The sequence below is a fragment of the Sporisorium graminicola genome, chromosome SGRAM_12 (genome assembly GCF_005498985.1).
Source record: "Sporisorium graminicola strain CBS 10092 chromosome SGRAM_12, whole genome shotgun sequence".
Lineage (NCBI taxonomy): Eukaryota > Fungi > Basidiomycota > Ustilaginomycetes > Ustilaginales > Ustilaginaceae > Sporisorium > Sporisorium graminicola.
In genome coordinates this window covers 902358-922114 of record NC_043722.1, presented here as the reverse complement: position 1 = coordinate 922114, position 19757 = coordinate 902358, and the positions used below count along the sequence as shown (strand labels likewise).

At 54.3% G+C, this 19757-nt stretch overlaps 4 protein-coding genes across 4 annotated transcripts; 1 reads left to right on the top strand and 3 right to left on the bottom strand.

Annotated features, from left to right (window-relative positions):
* Window positions 1-460: 460 nt before the first annotated feature.
* On the bottom strand, window positions 461-1216 carry EX895_001867 (uncharacterized protein; the record flags this gene model as incomplete). The annotated part of the gene is made up of 1 exon (XM_029882466.1): window positions 461-1216. One exon carries the CDS (start codon window positions 1214-1216, stop codon window positions 461-463), a length of 756 nt encoding a protein of 251 aa, XP_029741321.1.
* A 377-nt stretch (window positions 1217-1593) lies between these two features.
* EX895_001866 (uncharacterized protein) lies at window positions 1594-5958 on the bottom strand (the record flags this gene model as incomplete). Its single annotated transcript, XM_029882465.1, has 1 exon — window positions 1594-5958. The coding sequence occupies one exon, from the start codon at window positions 5956-5958 to the stop codon at window positions 1594-1596; it is 4365 nt and encodes a 1454-aa protein (XP_029741320.1).
* Window positions 5959-8274: 2316 nt separating this feature from the next.
* EX895_001865 (uncharacterized protein) lies at window positions 8275-9330 on the top strand (the record flags this gene model as incomplete). Its single annotated transcript, XM_029882464.1, has 1 exon — window positions 8275-9330. One exon carries the CDS (start codon window positions 8275-8277, stop codon window positions 9328-9330), a length of 1056 nt encoding a protein of 351 aa, XP_029741319.1.
* A 1066-nt stretch (window positions 9331-10396) lies between these two features.
* On the bottom strand, window positions 10397-11882 carry EX895_001864 (uncharacterized protein; the record flags this gene model as incomplete). The annotated part of the gene is made up of 5 exons (XM_029882463.1): window positions 10397-10443; window positions 10538-10695; window positions 10942-11333; window positions 11424-11554; window positions 11852-11882. The coding sequence occupies 5 exons, from the start codon at window positions 11880-11882 to the stop codon at window positions 10397-10399; spliced, it is 759 nt and encodes a 252-aa protein (XP_029741318.1).
* Window positions 11883-19757: the final 7875 nt, after the last annotated feature.

The window sequence follows — 19757 nt, the reverse complement described above, 5'->3', positions numbered from 1 at the left end:
GTTTTGAGTAGCGCTTCCTTCAAATCGCTCGAGCTGAGGAGATGTGGATCGCAACGGTTCGTCGTCTTGGATTGTCGTTGAGGTGCGAGGAAGGTTCTAGGTCAAGATGGCTGGTCAAGAAGAAATGCGCCTCCACCAAAAACTTTAAACTTTTCCCGAGCTAGAAAACCTCAAACTCGGAACCCGGCACACGACAGCAACTCACTCTGCTCACTCTCCTCCTCACTCACCACGTAACTCTGCTCGTTTAAACGGCACAAGTAGCTCATCAATCGGCCCCTCTCTTAGAACAATGTCGGCTGTCGTATGCGCAACTTGAGAAGTAGGTTTGGGATGGTTTGTTGAGACAACGTTGACACACAAGGGTGTGAAAAGGCAGCTATTTGAGTCTACCTGACTCTCGATGGACGAATGCCTCGATTGATAGGTCCAGCCTCGTCTTCCGACGCAATTCTTGAGATCAGCTCTCGCTAGCACCGCCTTGCTTCGTCAGATCGTCCTGCTGATTATTGCCTTTCTCCTCTGCATTCATACCCGACGCCGCCAACACGTCCGGCTTCCGACCCAGGAACCCCTTCCACTTGGTCCTTGCCTTGTCCTCCTTCACTGCGATCATCCTCTCCACCGCCGCCAACTCTTTCCCAAAGCTTCCCACCGCCTCTTCCTCCACCTTGCCCCTCTTCCTCTTCAACGCTTCGATCGTCTCCCTGCAAAACTTTTGCGCCTCGTACAGCTCGCCCTGCAGCCGCAGCGCCTGCGCTCTTCGATACTTGGCCTTGACATTGCCCGAGTCGCATTTCAGGCTCTTGTCTGCCGTCTGAATCGCTCGGTCGTAGTTGCCTTGCTTGAGGTGGCACGCCGCCATGTTGCTATATACTGTCGAGAGCTCTTTTTCGCTCTGTACGCTGACAGGTTGCTGCTGCTGCTGCTGTTCGCCATCGTCTTGGTCCTCTTCGTCAGAGGACAGATCTTCAGGCTTGCCCTCTCGTCCCGAGTTCTCTCCAAGCAGGCCCAAGATGCTGCGAGACTCTAGCCCAGACAGGTACAGCACAGCATAGTGGTATGACGCCAAAGCCGCCTTGATGTCGCCCTTGGTGAAGGCTGCGTTGCCCTGCGCTTTGTGTTCGAGTCCCGTGCGTAGTTTGTCGGCGGCAGCACTGCCTACAGCAGCTGAGCTAGAAGAGGAAGCGGATGTCGATGCGATGTTGGTTGCCATGGTGTCCCCGGATAGACGATGGTGATGGTGGAAAGCGAAAGAGTGATTTGCTGCGCATGCAATATTGAGACTTTGTGGAGGTGTTGGTTGTCCAAGTGTGACTCTGAAGAAGAAAAGAAAGTGCGCGAAGCAAAAGGCCACCTCACCACCATCTTCGGAAGTTCCGCATGCGACCTTGAACACGATCACACCGCTCTCCAGCACAGTCACTTTTTGTCTGCCGCCGCCATTCATCCACTCAGCCACACCATCCCAAAGACAAATGGCTCGCTATCAACATCGCATTGATCTACTACGAAGAGAGAGACAGTTAGAGACAGAGCGAGAGAGAATGAGAGGTGACAAAATCGAATCGTAATCTACATCCATCTAACCCATCAACGGTTGCTGAAGCGGAACAGCTTGGTAAACAGAATCGTCGCAACACAGTTGAACACCACAAAGGCGACCAAGATGCCCGCATCACGACCACGTTCGCTGAAAGTAATTCCGAACGCACTGTAGAACTCGTCGCCGTCGGCGTAGGTGCAGTACAGGCAATCTGCGGTCGCCGTCGGGTTCTGCAGGTAACCGCCGATCCTGTCCACGTAGTTACCCGCCCACTGCGCACACGTCTGTCCACTCGGCGGAGTGAAGCGCGAAAACTCGTTGGCGGCGCACTGGATCTTCAAGCCGTGAAGCTCGTTGGCGATCAGCGGCGAGATGGTGAAGCGGATCGGGTTGACGTTGTACAAGAATTTGCTGTACAGCGAGCTCGACATGCTCTGCGGCGGCGACAGGATACCGCACGTCAAGTTCAGCACAATCGTCAGGAACGGTACGAACAACGACGCAAAGTAGGCCGACTTCGAGAACGATGCGATCATCGTGCCGATCGAAATCGCAAACATCTCGAGCAGGAACGTCATGATCCAGAAGTAGGCCGCGCGGCCCGACTCCGTGTTGAAGCCCGCCAGGTAGTAGATCAGCACAAAGAACACCGTACCGCACACCAGAGCGTAGGGCACTTCCGAGATGAGCTGCGTCGACGCAAACACGGTACCGGCAAACGTCTTGCTCGTCTCTTCACGGATCCAGATCGACCTCGACATGATCCAGAAAGGCATGATCTGCGCCATGATGATCGCCGGAATGATGGCCAGCATGAAGATCACGAACAGTCGGTACTGCAGGGCAGCCACGTTGTTGCCCAGCTGCAAGAACAACAGTCCTGTCAGAAGCGCAAATGCCAAGTGCTGGAAGAATCGTGTGTACTGGTACGCCGGTTGACGCCACGTGCTCAGCATGGTCCTCTTGAGCACCACCTTGAACTGGTACGTCCAGGGGGCGGCGTACTCGCTCGAACGCTCCTCGGTCTTGGGCTTGGCCTGGCCCTCGCGATTGATCTGCTCGATCATGCGCAGGTTGTCCTGATGGTCGTCCGATTCCAGGTACCAGTCCGCCCAGTCACGGTCGCCTACACGAGGCTGGCTTCCCGCTCCGATTGCATCCAGCATGTACTCGGCGGGGTTGACTCCCGGCGGGCACTGTGCACCACGTTTAGAGAAATAGTCAATCACATGCTTGCCATCCTTGCCGATGGGTCCAGAGTACACCGTCTTACCGCCACGCTCGAGCAGCAGCAAACGGTCAAACGTCTCGAACAGCAAGGCGGAAGGCTGGTGGATGGTGCACAGGATCGTCTGTCCGTTGTCCGCCAGCTTGCGCAGCAGTCGGCAGATCGTAAACGCCGACTGTCCATCCAGACCGGATGTAGGCTCGTCGAGGAACAAAAGCATCGAAGGCTTGGCTGCCAGTTCGACGCCGATCGTCACCCTCTTGCGGTCACCTACGCCGAGACCGAATCCAGGGTAGCCAATGATGGCGTCGGCGATATCCGACAGCTCGAGCAGCTCGATGATGTCCTCGACGTACTGGTCCTTCTCGGCTTGCGGAATGTCGTGGCTCTGACGCAGGTAGGCCGAGAAGCGCAGGGCTTCACGAACACTGCACATGGGCTCGTGAATGTCCTGCTGCTCCGCATAACCACACTGACGCTGGAACGACACATCGATGGGCTTGCCCTCGATCAACCTGTCACCACTGATGACTCCGATCGTCTTGCGGTCCGCCAGCACATCCAGCAGCGTCGTCTTACCGGCACCACTCGATCCCATCAGCGCCGTCATCTGACCCGGCTTGACGTATCCGTACACCTTGTCGAGCAGCTTGCGATGTCCGCCCTGCACGGGCACAGTGTACTCCAGGTTGGACCACGTGAACGCCTGACCATACACCTCGAGCTTGGCTTCCGTCTTCTCGGTAGCGCCGGAACGACGGTCGGACAGCTTCTGGTTGAGCTGCTGCTCCTCCTTGTTGGGGGGCTTCTTGACGACCATAGCCGAGGCGAAGGCGCCCTGGTCCATCTTTTCGACGACCAGCGCGGTGATACCGACGAATCCGAGGAGGAAAGCGATCAAGATGCCAATGTTGCGTCCAAGATGGCTGGCCTCGTAGCCGAAGCTCGCGGTGAGATAGTCGATACCGGGGACCTGGTTCGTTCCCGGCGTCGCGCCGGCCAGAGTGCAGATCTGGTTGTCCGTCAAAGTCGTCGGGTACCCCGGGCCAGAAGGAATAATCTGCGCGCCTTCGCACGTGAACGTGATGCGCTTAAATTCGTTGATCATCAACGCCTCGAAGGCGTAGAACACCGGGTTGATGTACGAAATCCAGAAGAGCCACCTGCGCATCGCCGCCTGCGGGATCACATATCCTGCCCACAGTACGAGTGTCGACATGACAATGGCCGCCAGCCTCGCCGCCGAGTAGAAGTTGGTCGTGATCGCGCCAAAGAAGCTGAACAGCGCACGGAAAGCGTAGTACGCAATGAGCACGATGATCCACGCGATGAAGAAGGCACCAGCACTGCGGTCCAGGCCGGCCATGAAGTACAGAATGATGACAAAGAGCGTCGCACGCGGAACACCAAACGGCAAGTCGGCCAGCAGCTGCGCCAGCGTCAGCGCCGACGGGCGATAGAAGGCGAAGCTCGTCTGACGCGCCAGAATGGGTCGACCGAGCATCTGCGTCGGCAGTTCGGCAAACGCACTGACCGCGTTGAAGAGGAGCAGGATGAAGAGACAACCACCGCGAGTGAAGACACCAGCGGACGTAGTGGGCAGGTGGAAGAAGATACCTCCCGTAAGCAGCGCAACGGTGATGGCAGTGACATACGACATGAAGATGTCAAACTTGTCGCCGAGGATCATCTGCATCTGGCGCAGCCACAGCGCCTTGACCTGGCCGACGTACGACACGGTGTACTGCGACTTGGCACGCACACCGCGATGCTTGGACTCGACGACGGCCGCCTTGAAGTCCTTCGTGGCCTGCGCATCGGCAGTGGCCACAGCGTCAAACGCCTGCCTCTCCTCGATCGCCTGCGCGTAGAAGCGGCTGCTCTTGTACGCAGCTTCCAGCGCCTCCGGGCTGCTGGGCACATTGCTCTCGTCGCGTCCCTCCTGGAAGATGCGCTCATACTTATCCGTACATCCCGTAATGTAATCGGCCGATGTCTGACGAGGACGATCCGCAAAACCGAGACCGATGAAATACTGTCTCGCCTCGGAGCGCGGACCATAGTAGACGCAGCGACCTTCGTCGATGACGAGGACCTTGTCAAACTGCTCCCAGATGCCCTCGGAGGCCTGGTAGAGCGAGACGAACATGGTGGCCTCAAGCAGATCGGTGATGACACGCATGCTCTTGACATAGTCGAGCGCGGTACTGGCGTCGAGACCACGCGTCGAGTTGTCCCACGAGAAGACACTGGCACCGGAAGCGAGACCTTCGAGGATGGACACACGCTTGCGCTCACCACCCGAGACACCGCGGACGGTAGCACTGCCAACGAGAGTGTGCTTGGTGTGCTCAATGTTGACCATCTTGAGGAACGTGTCGCGGATCAACTTGCGGTACGTCTTTTGGGTGTGGTCTGGCAGCATCTTGGCATGCGCCTTGAGACGGAGCGCAAAGTCGATGGTGCGCGCCACGGTGAGCGTGGCGTGGTGCTGGTCGTCTTCCTCCGAGTAGACGACCTCACCCAAGTAGCGTTTGGCCATCTCCTTGGCGCCGATGCCGCCGTAGTGCACTTCGCCCTGGGTGTCGATGAAGCCATTGCGCTTGTTGGCGATGGTCTTGAGAAAAGTGGAGCATCCAGAGTTGGGACGTCCAATGACGAGCACCATCTCGCCCGGTTTGGCGCAGCCGTTGAAGCCCTGAAGCAGGTCGCGCGTCTTGCTCTTGGCCGGGTCGATGCCAAAGAGCTTGAGGATGGAGAAGATGGGGCCGATCACCTCAAAGAGTGCCATCGACGGGATGGTGGGCACGTTGAAGTCGCGCGAGGCAGTGCCGATGACGCGCAGGTCGGACCAGGAGACTCCGAGTTTCTTGCGACGGTTGCCCATCTGGTCGGCCTGCTCCTGGGCACCCGAGAGCCATTCACGCAGGTCGAATTGCTCGTGCTTCTCGAGATCGGCATCCTTGCCTTGTTTGGACGAGAGCTGGCGCTCGAGCTCGTTGAACTGGCGTTCGGCATCGGCGACATCGACGTGGTGGTCGGTGCTTTCGAGCGAGGGCGTCTCGGAGTTGACAGCGGTTTGCGGGCGCGTCTGGTCGTCGTCAGCGCGTGGCGGGTGCTGGGAAGCGATGAAGTTGTCTGCTCCACCGGCGTTGCCCAGCCCGGTTGGGCCTACTGCGGCCATGATTTTGTGACGAAGAGCAAGAGACTCTTGTCTGGGTAGGGTGGGTCAGGTTGCCTGGCGCAATAGCAGCCGGCTGGAGTGGGGTGAGGGGGAAGTACTCGCTGCCTACTTCTTACTGACGAAGAAGGGCGGCGGTGAACAAAGGATGGTGGTAGAGACGGAAAGAGCCGAAGAATTGCAGAGAAGGGATAGAGAGAGAGCGCACGCACACACTCGGAGCGGAAGGAAGGTGGGGTCTATATAGTCTTTCTCGGACTGTCGGCAAGGGGAGGGCAACACACGGCCAGAGACCATTAAGTGTTGGTTGGCGCTCATTCCTGCACCTCCTCCGTGGCAATTGTCGGAGTGACAGGCGAGATCGCACAAAACAGGCCATCTCGTTAGTCGTATCCGACGGAGGACAGTCAACTGTTGTGCTCAAGAATGCCGTCGGAAATTAGCTCATTACCAGAACCTTTCGGCAAAACTGACTCGGGTGTGCGCACTACAGCGGTCATTTTCATTCAAAAACCGTCAAACGCGAAGCTCAACAAGAGAGAAAAAAACACAGCCAAATCGGCCACGTCTCGAGGGAACACATGGTCGGTGTCCACGGGGGGAAGCAAGCATGTCGTTGGGTCGTTGGGTGTCCTTTGCGTAGTTCAGTTCAGTCGATGCCTTGCAGGAGAGAGAGAGAGAGAGAGAGAGAGAGATACACACCATGCGCTTGCGTGCGCCATTGCCATTCAACCGAAAGCCAAGCCCAAAAGCCAATCGGAAAAAGCCAAACTCCTCGGAGATGATTTCTTTGTGTCTGAAACACGCCGCGCCACTCTCTTTTTCTCTCTGTTGCTGCCGTGCTGCACTGCAATGCAACGCCAATCTCGGCGTTGTGAGTGACAGGCCAACAAAAAGAAACAAAATAAATTATAACTCACAACTGGGCAAGGCCGCGAGTACTGTACTGTTTAGCTACAGGCCTTGCTAACTCCAACGGAATTTCGCACTTGGATTGAAAAAGGCGCTTGGTCGTGGGGGGGCGTCTGAACGTGCAAAGAAAGGAACCGCAGCCGGCGTTTAGGGGAGCTTAGCAGCACGCGGCAAATGCATTGGGAGCCGACACCTGGAACCGACACCTGCACGGCACTCCGCTGCACAGCAAGAAAACTTGCAATCCGCAAGCGATATCGGTCGGGCCGATGCTCGTCAGTGCTCCGCGGAGCTCACAGCTCTGTTCACCCCTGAGCCATCATCCCCCTCCCCCTTCGTCATCCGCAACAACATCAACAGCAATAGCGATAGCAATAGCAATAACAGCAGTAGCAGCAAGGGAAAAAAGCGGAGGGGAGAGGGAAAGGCGAGGAATGAGCGGAGGTCTGTGTGTTTCGGTGTTCCGAACGAAGGACGTGGCCATGACTCACACCGTCCCAAAACCGGTGCGGTAGCGTGTCGACTCACCTTCTATCGACTCAATCATATATGCTCTGACTCTTGTGTTTGTTTGGAGCCAAAGCAAGGGATCGTGGAAACGGAAGTCGGAAGAATTTCAAATCAACATCGAAAAAAAAAAACCTCTGCAGATGGAGATCCGTTCTATTATGTATCCATCCTTGTACTGAGGGAAGAGGAACAGGAGGCAATGTTGTTGGTTCGATCTCGGTCCGGAAGCGTTTCTCCGGACACGTGTGCTATGATAACCCCCTGACTTCAGTTGGTTCGGGTACTGGACAAAACGGGGCTTTTTGAGGCAAAACAAAAACAAATCCATGGACATCGGAAAACGACTGCCTTCCGGCAATACTCCCGTCGAGCGCAGCTGCCACGTGGAGCTAATCTAATTGACGCTGACAATCCTGCCATTTGCTCAGCCAGGCCAGCGGACACCGACCTGATGGTCTCTCCTCAAGAAGTCGAGGCAGTGGTGGGGATGTCCGAGCTCATCGAGTGCAAAACCTTCTGTCAATGGAGTTGGCTCCACGTTGCAGCGCTCTGCGCTCGACGGGGTCGTTTTCCGATGTCCATGGATTTGTTTTCGTTCTGCCTAATCTTTTTCGCTCGCGAGAACGTGTTCTCGCCCCCGGGGGGGGGGGGGGGGCGGAAGTGCCAGCGGGCCAATCGGAGACATGGCCTCGCAGATCAGCAGCCGTGTCTGTGCGAAAACCTTGTGAACAGACAACAGGAAGCGTTCCATGCATGACGTGGAAATGGCTATATAAGATCGAGGCCGATGTGACAATGTCGTACCTCTCTCACTACCCACGACTGAGTTGCAAACTGCATCGCTAGAGAGGTTTTCAGCGCACCATCCACGTGGCGCATCAAGGAAAGCGCTACACCATGTCAAACACGAACGTCTACCTCGTCACGGGAGCCAACGGCTTTATCGCCTCGTTTTTGGTCAAGCGACTAGTCGAAGAAGGTGCACACGTCAAAGCCACTGTTCGACGCCAAACGTCGGGGGACCGGGTCAAGCAGTCCATTTCGCCGGATGCTAAAGGCAAACTTGAAATCCTTCTCACTCCAGACATCACTGTCAAGGGAGCTTTCAAAACGGCGCTCAAAGATGTGACGCACGTGTTCCACACAGCGTCTCCCGTGCCTGGACCGGGAATGACAGATACGAAGAAGCATTTTCTCGACCCTGCACGTGCTGGGACTTTGTCGCTGCTACAAGACGCGAGGGAGACGCCCACTGTCCAAAAAGTGGTTTACACCTCGAGCTCGGCTGCGATTCTCGACCTTTCGCGCATCCACACGGGCAACACGCACACAGAGAAGGACTGGAATCCCATCACCTACGAACACTCGCTCGAGATCGGAGAGAAATTGAAGTCGTCCAACCCAGCCGAGGTGCAACAGGCGTGCTTTGGCGTCTACACCGCCAGCAAAAGGGTGGCCGAAGAAGCTGCGTGGGACTTTATCGAGCAGTCCAAATCCAGTTTTGCCTTTGTTGCGGTCCACCCGGTGGTAGTAATTGGCAAACCCACCCTGCCTTGCGTAGGCATCGAAGGCAGCAACGCGTTCTTATGGAACACCCTCACCACCCGGCCCACCCAGGACCTGGCCGGCCCCTCAGCCTTCGTCGATCTAGCCGACACCGTCGAAGGTCACATTCAGGCGATGAACAAGGACGAGGCCAATGGAGGAAGGTTCTTGCTCACCGCGGGTTCACCTTTGCACCACGAAATAATCCGCTGGGCAAAGGATAGGCAGGCGAGTTTGCCGTTTGACAAGGTTGAAGAGCCAGAGGATGCCGAGGATGTGAGAAGCAAGATGACCAAATTTGATAATACCCAGTCGACCAAGGTGCTGGGGATCAAGTATCGGAGCGTCAAGGAGAGTGTCGAGGCGTTTGCTGATTGGGTGGTCGAGAGCGGTGTGGCCAAGCCTTAGTAGAATTAAGGTAAAGTTTCATGCTGACTCAAGGCAGAGCACCTCGGTCGGCACCTGCACCACTGCACCGTGATGCATTCCAATGGGAGTCAGTGCGGGGTCCCAGTCGGCGAACGGCAAGTGTTGAGGTCCTCAGTTTGGAAGCACTTTGCCGCCCCAACCCTAAACCCCTTTTTCAAACCCTAACCCTAACTCTAACTCGATCTCGATCTTCTGTTGTCTGTTGATCTTGCGTTGTTTCTTGTTCTCATAATCTTATGCTCTGTACTATGTAGAAAGATTGGGCCGGATTATGCCTCCACAATAATATATTCAAACATAGTTTCCACACCTTCGCCACTATATACTCAATACATACCTTCTGGGTTATGAAGCGCTACACACCCCTGCTGTCTTGCAGCTCAGTGGTTTTGACATGTTGCTTCACTTGGCGGTTGCATTGTGGTTGAGCTTAATGAATCTAAAGATAATTGTACCGGGTAACGCCTCGACAATTATATATACGTTCAGTGCTTGTGCGCTTGAGTACATGAATATCTATCATCCCCAATTTTGTGAACAGGAAGTCGGCAATCTGATGGACAATGTCACCGTCACTGGCCGTTCCCAACACACCCAGTCTCTCCAGACAGCTCCGGGTGCGTTCTTAGAGACGGCAGGCTTCCTGGGCGGCAGCCTGCTCCGACGCCTCCAACCAGAGTAGCAAAATAGTACATTACTCTCCGACATCAGTGCTTGCTTTCACCCTGGAGGAATGGTCTGATTTTTCCAACTTCCTGACGGATCCGCCGTCCGAACGTGCGGACGGCGCGCTTGGGCATGGGGTTGTGTCGCCATCCCTACACTGGCTGCCCACTGAAATTTCTTCTTTCCCTCAGCACGTAAAGTAGCTCTTCACAATCATAGCAATGCTAGCCTCAGCTCCTCACGATCACAAAGTGCCCTGGTCTCGACCAGACATAACTACCATCAAGCGGAATTCAATTCTCAAAAACTCGGCGGAACTACGGGGTGCTTCGCGAATACCTAGGTTACTTTAATGTCTCGTGCGGTACAAGCGACTGGGCTATATCTTGGCAGTTGCGATGGAAGGCTTGGTGTCGGCGATGCGAGCTGTCACGATTAAAATAACATATAGGAGTCAGTCAAGAGCTTCAGACTCCCATCAGGGGTACTACGCCCAGCAGTTGCATCGCGTTGGACTTACCAAAAAGCTTGCGGTTGCTAACCTTGTTCTCCTCTAACAGCTTCAATCCTGCTGGAATACCATCAATACCACCCTCCAGGATGAGCACCTTGTTCGGCTTCAACTTCCCCTCTTCCACCCAGCGCGTGACCGTCTTGAACCACCGCTCGCCGAAACTCCTGCTTATTGGCGTGGACGCTTCCGCACATGGTCTTGGTGATACTGACACCCTTCTCGCTACGTAGCTTCTCTCTTTCTTCCTTTTCATCGTAGGCGCTCGGGAGAACAGTTGTCATCTTTCCACCTTCGTTTGGGTTTGTTGAAAGGAGCTCGATGATGGTATCTACAGTGTCTTCGGTCGAGATACAGTCATACACGTGCGAAAAGGGGACACCACCGGTAGCTTTGTTCAGGTTTTCGATCACTCTGGGGCGATCGTCTCGGTAGTCGACGACTTGTTGCCGTCCATACCGAGCTCGTGAACAGCAATTTGAGCGGCACCGGCAACAGCGACGATGTTGAACCCGGCGATTCTGGCAAGTTGGGTGACGTAGGCGCCCACGGAGGAGCTGGCACCCCACACAAGGAGATTGATTTTGTCAGTGCCACCGGCAGGCCTGCTGTCAGACGAGGGCTCCGGTAGACAGAGCTTGTCGAAAAGTCCGATAAATGCGGTAGTGACTGCTAGGGGAAGTGTTGCACCATCCACGAGCGAGATCTTTTCGTTAAATTTGGCAGTCGTCCAAGCAGGAGCGACGGTGTATTGCTGGTATGCACCGTACTGATCGCCTGAGGCCATACGGGTGAATGCGATCACCTAGGAATGTCAAAGAAAGTTGGTCCCAGCTGTCAGCTTGTATCACAGTATGAGGGGAACCTACTTTGCTAAAGGTGGGGAACAACTTACCCTATCGCCCTTCTTGAGATTCTTCACCTCAGACCCGACTGCCTCAATGTATCCAGCAATATCGTTGCCTTCGATACCCTCGTAGAGACCATCCAAGGCAAGTTTCCAGTCCTTAGGGTTACAAGCCACCGCTACATTCTTGATCAAACTTCGTCATCGTCCAAGACCGAAGAAGAGAATGGCTTGAGTTGGGTCTCGACAACAGCTCCGTTTGCTTTGGTGACTCGAACAGCTTTGTTATCCATGTTTGCGCTTGCATGTATGTGAAATTTGCAGATGCACCACCGATGCTTGACTCATGGTGAAGTTGTGCACATTTGTATAGCTTAAACTGCTTGGCACGAGGCCAGCCGACCGGGATCCGAAGATGTCCTGCGTCACGAGAAAATCACTCCAGTGAAGACTGCATCTGCAATTCTGGACCGTACCTCCACGAAAAGCTGCCGACTTTTCGATCATCTTTCGATATCGCCCTGCCTCGGGAACCAAGAAATGGCACAGGAGCATGGCTCGACCTAGATGAAGCGGTTCGGGAGGTTGTGGAATGACTGTCAGAATACCAGCTTCGTGAAGCTTTAATTGGTCAGGGGGCGGGCCTGGGTGGCAACATACCACGACGCTCTTGAAACGATCGAGAATGGCTCGAGCGCGGCCAGCGCTCGAGCCAGCAGCGCCGTAAGGAATGACACAGGCTGACCGCGGGGAAAACCTTGAAAAGGATGAAACCGGTGATCGGAGAGAGGTGTGGTAACCAAATAGTGAGCAGCGGGCGGTGCTATTGATGTCCAGGGCCCACACAACAATGGCCAAGGATCTGGCTGTAGGGTAATACCAAGCCAGCCAGCAGAAGCCAAGCCGAACCACTTCATGATAGAATCTCCAAGCACGTATATAAACGCTCTACGACTGACCACAAAGTCTGCCTGCTCCAATGCTACTATGCCTACAACAACGATGCCTCAACTTGCCATGACCCCCATCTCTTTGAATTACTCCACCCTTTTTGCAAGCTATTACATCCTTCTTGTGGTGAATGTGGGATATCACAGGATTTCCTCCAACATAGTTCTAGGCTCTGGTGGCGCTGACTCAAATCGAGGCCCTTTGGTCAAATTGCCAGTGATGAGGACAGAGCAAGGCTTCAAAGAGCAGTCAGGGCACACGGCAATTTTGCAGAATCCGTTCCGTTCGCTCTCACCTTGATCATCCTGGCCTAAGCGAACGGCGCTCCTCCCTTCTACATTCACGCTGCCTACTCTTCCTTATTCGTGGCACGAATTGCCCATGCCAACTTTGGTATTCCGTTCACGCGTCGGCGTTGAAATTAGTGCCAAGCGCATTGTATTTACCGTCGTGCGAAGCCCCAGATTCTTAACTAGGCAGGAGATTTATGTTAGATTCGACACAGAGCAGAAGTGGATTTGTGCCTCTCCTGCTATCGGGTTGCTATCAAACAGGGGCTTACACTAAGCTGCCGTCACTCCAAATCGACGCTCGCTCTGACAAAATACCCAATACCGTCTGTGACATTCGATCTTCCCAGTGCACATTAGGAAGCATTTTATCTTATGCAGGGTCCTCAGTGTACAAAGCCGTCCGGTCCGGTGCCAGACTCGAGCTAGCAATGAAGAACAAGGCAACTGCCCCTTGTTATGTTGGAGCACTTGGCCGATGCTAATTATGACGCGGCTCGTCTTTATGCACATCTCTCTGCTCGTGGCTGCTTGTGTGCCATCTGTCTGTCTTAAGTATGAACTTCCGGCAGAACTTATTGCAAGTCTCTCACTATCGAGACGGGCACCACAAAAAAACTCGCGAGACGCTGCTCCCCCACCTCTTCCGTGCTACGCAGTCTTTGCGGTATTTATGCGAGCTCGGATCATAAAGAAAGACGTCGGTTTGCTTGAGGTCAGTGTGACGTTGAACCAAATCTTCCATTGCAAAAACGGGGAAGGACACCGTTGTGTCAGTCTATGGGCTCCTTCTGCGGCTCTCACCCGCCAAAATGTGCATCCACAATTCCTGCAATTTCCTTCACATCGGCTGCTCTTCATGCTAGCGTATGGGCTTTTTGTTGTGTCTCGTTGCAAGCGGGCTCCACCCTGTCATGCAATGCTTGCGGTGATCCTCATCACGGAGGCGCCTTGGGTCGATGTGCGCATTATCGTGTCACGCCGCGCTTGTCCAAACGCCACACGTTTCGAGCCGATCTTATCCCTGTCTATAAGCGAGAAAAGCTCAGTTCAAATCAATTTAAACTTGACACGCGCGCTTGCCCTCCAGACGGAGGGCAAGCGAACAAAAGAAAAGAACCCCTGGCTCATCGCAGGATCTTTGCTCTCGCGCACACGTGTCGCTATTCTGCGCGCGCGCTTGTGACGAGCCCAGGTGTCATAGTGTCGCAGTGTTGGTCTCTCTTGCTTTCTTTCCCGAGCTGTCCAATGCACATCGCCCCGTCGCCCAATCATATTCAAAAAGAAAAAAAGGTCAGCGCCCGTCAGCAGGAAGCCCTTCAAGACCTCTTCGCCTGTGCAACTTAACTCACACGGAACTGACGGGCCGATGGCCGATGAACTGCGTGCTGATCGCTTGTGATTGCATTCCGTGGACCATGAACAATCGCAACTGCAAGAGATCGCTAAACTTTAATACCGGCACGGGAGTCGGACGATCTGCATCGAGCAAACTATCGTCCGGCTGTAGCGTACGTCGCACCGCCCTGCAAGCGCAGTTCGTGTATTCTGCCGAGAAACCCGAGTGGCAAAATGCGAGACGGGTAAGTGAGGTGCACCGGCGATGACCCGGAAAGTCATGAGCAGCGGCTCTGCTCAAGACTCTTTCAAGGCAGGGTAAGGAGAAGAGACGAGAGGAGTCAGCAGCATTCCTCGGAAGGACAGCAAAGCCAAGTTAAGCAAGTCGTGGGAAAAGCTGCTCCTCGCTTCGCAAGCGAACCAGACAGACAGACGCACAAACGGGGACGGGAACGCGGGGGCCTGAAGATTTTATTTAATACAGTAAAAGGCCAATTGCCAGCCCGAAAAATGAAATTAGATGTGCCAGAAAAGAAGAAGTGAAAAACCAAGACTGCAAAAGGAAGAACGAGCCGTAACTTGAAAGGATGGGGCCCAGGCTTGAATCATGTTCCTGTCCCGCGCCACGACATTTGGAAAAGAGCCAAGACCATCTCGCTACACCAAATACGTGAGAGCGGTGGCAAACGCTGCACCAAGCAAACGCGGGAAAGCAGCTTGCTTGCAGCTCAAGCCCCAGCTTGGAGAGAACGCCGTGCCTTTGTGTGCATGGAGAGAGCAGATTTCCTGGCGCCGTTGGCGTGTCTCAGCTGGCATGTCTCACCCGACAGAGTTCTGTTCTCGGACTCCGGCAACGTCAGAGCGACGCCGTAACGCAATCTCGCAACTCGCGTCCTGCTTCACACACGGCGAAAAGTCGGCGGGGTCGAAGTCTAATCAACTGTATCACATTCTGCAATCGGAGCCGCACTACCTTTCCGCGCTGTGATGACCAGCCTGTCAAGTTGCTCAGACCCAAGTATGCAGGAGGTGACGCGGCTGGCGGAGCACTGGCTCGGTCGATAGCACGCGGTCTACGACGGGGCAAGCGGTAGTGCCGCTGTTCACCCTTTCCACTACAGACCTCAAGCGAGCAAGTACAACCGCCCGTTCGCTTAGCCTCCGTGTGGCGGGTGGCAACGACATGTGGTACGGATCGGAGGGAGCGTGGGAGCTTGTCACACCACCGCACGCTCTTCCTATCACTCCCACTCGCTCGCCTCGCCTCGTTTCCGCCATTTTCTTAGGTCGTCGACACAAACGCTCGAGGCTTTCAAACGTTGCCAAGTTCCGACGGACGGGTCAAAGCCACGTTGCTGACTGTACATCCCTCTTTCCAGAACGAAAGAGAGAGATTTGGTGGACAGCAGCCGAAACTCGGGTGAAACCTGTCAGCTCTGTCGGAGCAACCAAGTGAGATCCGGTTCGTCGATCCCACTTGTCAAAATCAGCGGCTCTTCCCCACTCTTTGCGATACAGCACAGTCGATCCAATCGTCTGCTGCAGTCTTATTGATTTGTGGCTGAAGATCAGAAACCCCTTGCAGTGCGACCAGAAGCAGAAAGGTGGAGGCTGTCGTCCGACCTCCGATAGAATCGCATTGTTCTTTCTGGTGCGGAAGAGACATGGGGAAAGGCAAGTTTTTTTTTTTTTCTCACGCCAAAGTTTGAGGGTGGAGAAATCTTATGCGCCCAGGCCAGATTCACTGAACCTTATCTCGACCTGGAAAGATAAACTTTCACAAGGTTCGCCCACTGTCATTCTTTCCTTTCTCACATCTTGCCAGAAAGAAATAAAGATGATTGGAGGGGAAAGGTCAATTCCATTGTCAATTCCGGCGATTTTCCGCTCCTCACGCCACAGACACCGCTGCACCGTCAATGACTCGCCACGGACTGGCAACGGAGCGGGAAACTCTCTATCGCTCAAGCTGGCGCACAGCAGCCAGTTGTTTGTGTTGGTACAGCGAAACGGCACTGAGATGGAGAGGCAATGGTGTAACGTTAGCGGCCAGGGCGGGCGGGAAGGAATAAAGCTTGGTCGATTGCGGAGCGGTCAAACGCAGGCACAGCTTCAATAACTTATGGCTGTAAAGTGCAGCGGGCTCTGTCGTCCTTCTACCGCACCACCGCGCATGAAAGACAGAACAAAATGTTTGCTGCTGCTGCTGCTGCTGCTGCTATTGCCGGTAGTGACACATCCCAAACAATGGCTGCTACCGACAAGCGAGCCGCCGTGCGCGTCCGAGCCCTCATGTAATGGCTCTCTCGCTTCCAAGGTGACATTTGACGTGATCAAAGACGCCGAGGGACAGGGTGGAAGGCAGGCAAGATTCACGTTGGTCTTGCTTCACATGTTAGCAAGTCGCATCTGGTCCTCGACAGTACCATGCAGTTTCGGATCCCTTCAACCCGCAACGGAGATCTTCAGCCTAGTGCAACTCTGCTGGGTGGCATTTAGCTTGGTTGTTCCGTGAGTGACGCAAACAGCGTTCACATCCGATATGCGCGTCGCTTGACCTTAAGCAACATGGGCCTCTTATTGTGTCTCGCCGACACCCCGATCCAGAGCAGTGACTGTTCTTTCTCCCTCGAATCTGAGATGGAAGCTCCTCGCGCCTCCATGTCGCGCTCTTGGGGTGGTCCCGGCCATTCCAACAATTCGAGCGACGATGTTCCGGGTCCACCATGTGCATGATTGATACTCCTCTAGTTGCACCTGACGAGTGACGCTCGATTTGTAAGGAGCAGCGGGTGCATCCTAAGACTAGGCTTGAAGGAAAGGTCGCAAGGAGGGGGTAACTTATTGGAAAAGCCGGAAAAACAAATATGTAAATCCCATCCAAAATAAAGGGAACGCAAAATTGAACCATGAAAAAAAGCAATTCGGCCAGCCATTGTGACTGAAACCAATGTAGCTGTCACTTGTCGGCCGCCAAGCCGAGCATGTCTCAGTGAGTGATAGTTGGCACGTGCGCCATTTGCCAATACAGTAGCAAACCTGAAACTCGGACCATCACCAGTCTTCGACCGCGCTACGACGACGACGATACCCTGACCGATCGACAGCTGCGACGATCACACGGGCACCGTCGTTCGCCGGCGCAGGAACGATTGGCACCGATAGAACGAGGGCCAGGAAGTCTTGTTCTTTGGCTCAAGGTTTCGAAGCGACTGTAATTTCGATCTTTGCACGCATTCTTGAACAGCGCTGTACCCGAGCCAACGGCAGCGCAGCGCGACCGTGCCAGCCGTATCAACAGTATTGCGAGCGAGCGAACCAACAAGATAGATGAAGGCGTGCGAGCACTGTTCCGGCAAGTGACCGAGTCCACCGCCGCTTGGTCGCTCTTCTGTTCTCGTCGCGTTGGAACCCCGCCAAAAGTGGCTGCTCTTCCACGCTGTTCACTGTCTTTTGCGTTGTACTGAACTGTTTAATTTTATCAATGCGAATTAGAAATTGGGAATAAGAATCGCGTGCAGAGGTCGCGCATTTGAGATGAGAATTCGGCCACCACAAGGTTGGGCTTCTGTTGTCCAAATTGAACCATCTCGCCGTCCCTTGCTTGACGCTGCATCCCAGTTGGTTTGATCCAAACAATTGGGACCTGAGTCAGATTGCTGCAGGGAAGCATGAGCCAAATATGACCTCGATGGCTCTTGCATGCATCTGCTTGCTCTTTCGGAGTTCAAGCAACTCTCTCTCTCTCTCTCACTGGAGGCGATCTCGCACAAGTACTCACGGTGAGATCAAGTGATGTCCTCGAGCGGAGAGTCAGAGGCAAGTGGAGCGGAGAGTAGAGACTGAACGAGGATGCAAAAGCAGGGCAATTTCTGCTAAGGCAGGCAAACATTCCGTGGTTCGCAAACAGTCGAGCTAGCTAGATCTGGGCGGCTTTTGGGGTTTCGACTGCCTGCTGCAGTAACTAGCTCGCGAGGCAGATCTCCATTCCTTATGCACCAGAAAATTTGCCTTGATGTGCAGTGAGTTAGTCGAAGTCGAATTAATTTGAGTAATGTTTAGTGAGCAAATTGCATGCTTGCCGAACTTGCAGTTTGTACTGTAGTACGCTCCTTGCTGGTCTGCAAACTCCAGCTGGTTCCTCACTACGAGGTACTCCACCGTTGAATATGACTGCAGATCGTACCTACAGCGCACCCAAGGCGGGGGGTTACAGTCCATCCGGAGCCCCTTGCTTTTCGCGCCTCTCTATTCTCCGCTAGCCTTGGCGGTTTGCTTTCGCCTTTTTTCGAATTTTTCTTTTTGGCGATTGCTGTCAACGAGCGTAAGAAACCAAAGAAAAGAAAAAGCCTCTTTCCGCTGCCAGCTCATCGCACTTGCCCGCCTTCCTCTTTGGGACGGTTGATTGACCTGCAGCCATTGTGCTCCATCTTAGCCGAGTTTCGTCGCAAAAAAGGGGCAACAAGAGCAAAAGAGCGAAAGAAAAGAACAAGAATTGAAAGATCCCTAAGCGCTCCTGTCAGTTCAAGCGCTTCATTCCTCACTTTTATTTTTATTTTTATATTTCTTTTTCTTCTTCTTCATTTTGGGTTTCAAGCGCGTGATGCACCATCGCAGCACGCCACCATGCAGTTCGACAAGATCCAGAGACAGCTTGTCTGCCTCTGCTTACCGCTGTCCCGAACCCACATCCTGTCCGCCTGCCCCGCCCGCCCATCAGCTTTGAGTGAGATGGATAGACATGTCTTTCTCGCTGTCCCACTGCGCCGATCAGTGCTGCTTCTCTGCTGTCACCGAGTGTTCGTGCAAACGCATAGGTGCATTCGCCACCCAACTCCCGTTCACCCATATCCATACCCGTTTCTCTTGAATATGCGCTTCTGCTTCCCGTTCAGCCAGATGCAGTTCCCGCTTCTTTTGCAGTCACTCTTCCCACCATCCTCGCCCCCGTCCAGCCGCCAGACTCAACTTGCGATCATCAGACCCACATCTCGCTGTCTTTGGTTTGCGATTCGTGCTTGGTGGGTGGGTGGCGGCGAGCAGACGTCCATTTGTGCCTGAAGTGCGTCTGCTCCGATGCCTCCGTTCCTTGTACAGCAGTCCAAAAAGAGACCGGAACGGTAGCGAATCAATCGACTGTATCTGTTCTGTTGCCCACTTTCGCCTGTCTGGCTTCCGAGTGTGTGGGCTAGTGCCGTGCACCCGTCAATGTCACTCTCCAGCACGTTGCGTTCCTCTCATTGCGTTTATGGTTCAGCGGTACATTCGCCAACTGTCTCCGCTATTCCGCTCGACTAGCGCGCTTCCCTGCACAGTCGATGCCGCTTCCACAGTCACACGCAATACGGTAGACCCTGGTAACAAGGTCGTGCCCAAGCTATGTCCAAAGCCTCCGAGCCTCCCAGCCACCGACTGCTCGAGGATCCTCTCCTCGCTGGAATCATACAAAACCAATCTGCCTCGTACCCTTTGCACTCCTTGACATTCTTTCCCCCGTACCGCTCCCTCGATACCCTTCCCGCATCCCTTCCCTTTCCTCGCCTTGCACTCACGCCCATCCCGCATCAGCCTCGTTCATCTCGTTTGCTCTTCCAAAACCAAAGCGCACCCTTTCACGCTCAACTCAACACATTGCACAGGCTTCTTACCTCTCATCTCTCGCCCTCTCTCTCTAATCGCATCCAACGTAATCATCACCAGCAACGCTTTCCTGCTTCCATTATCGTCTTTTGCTAGGCTTTGTCTCTCCTACCCTACTTGCTCCAGATAATCCTTGCTCCTTGCTTCATTCTTAATTGACATC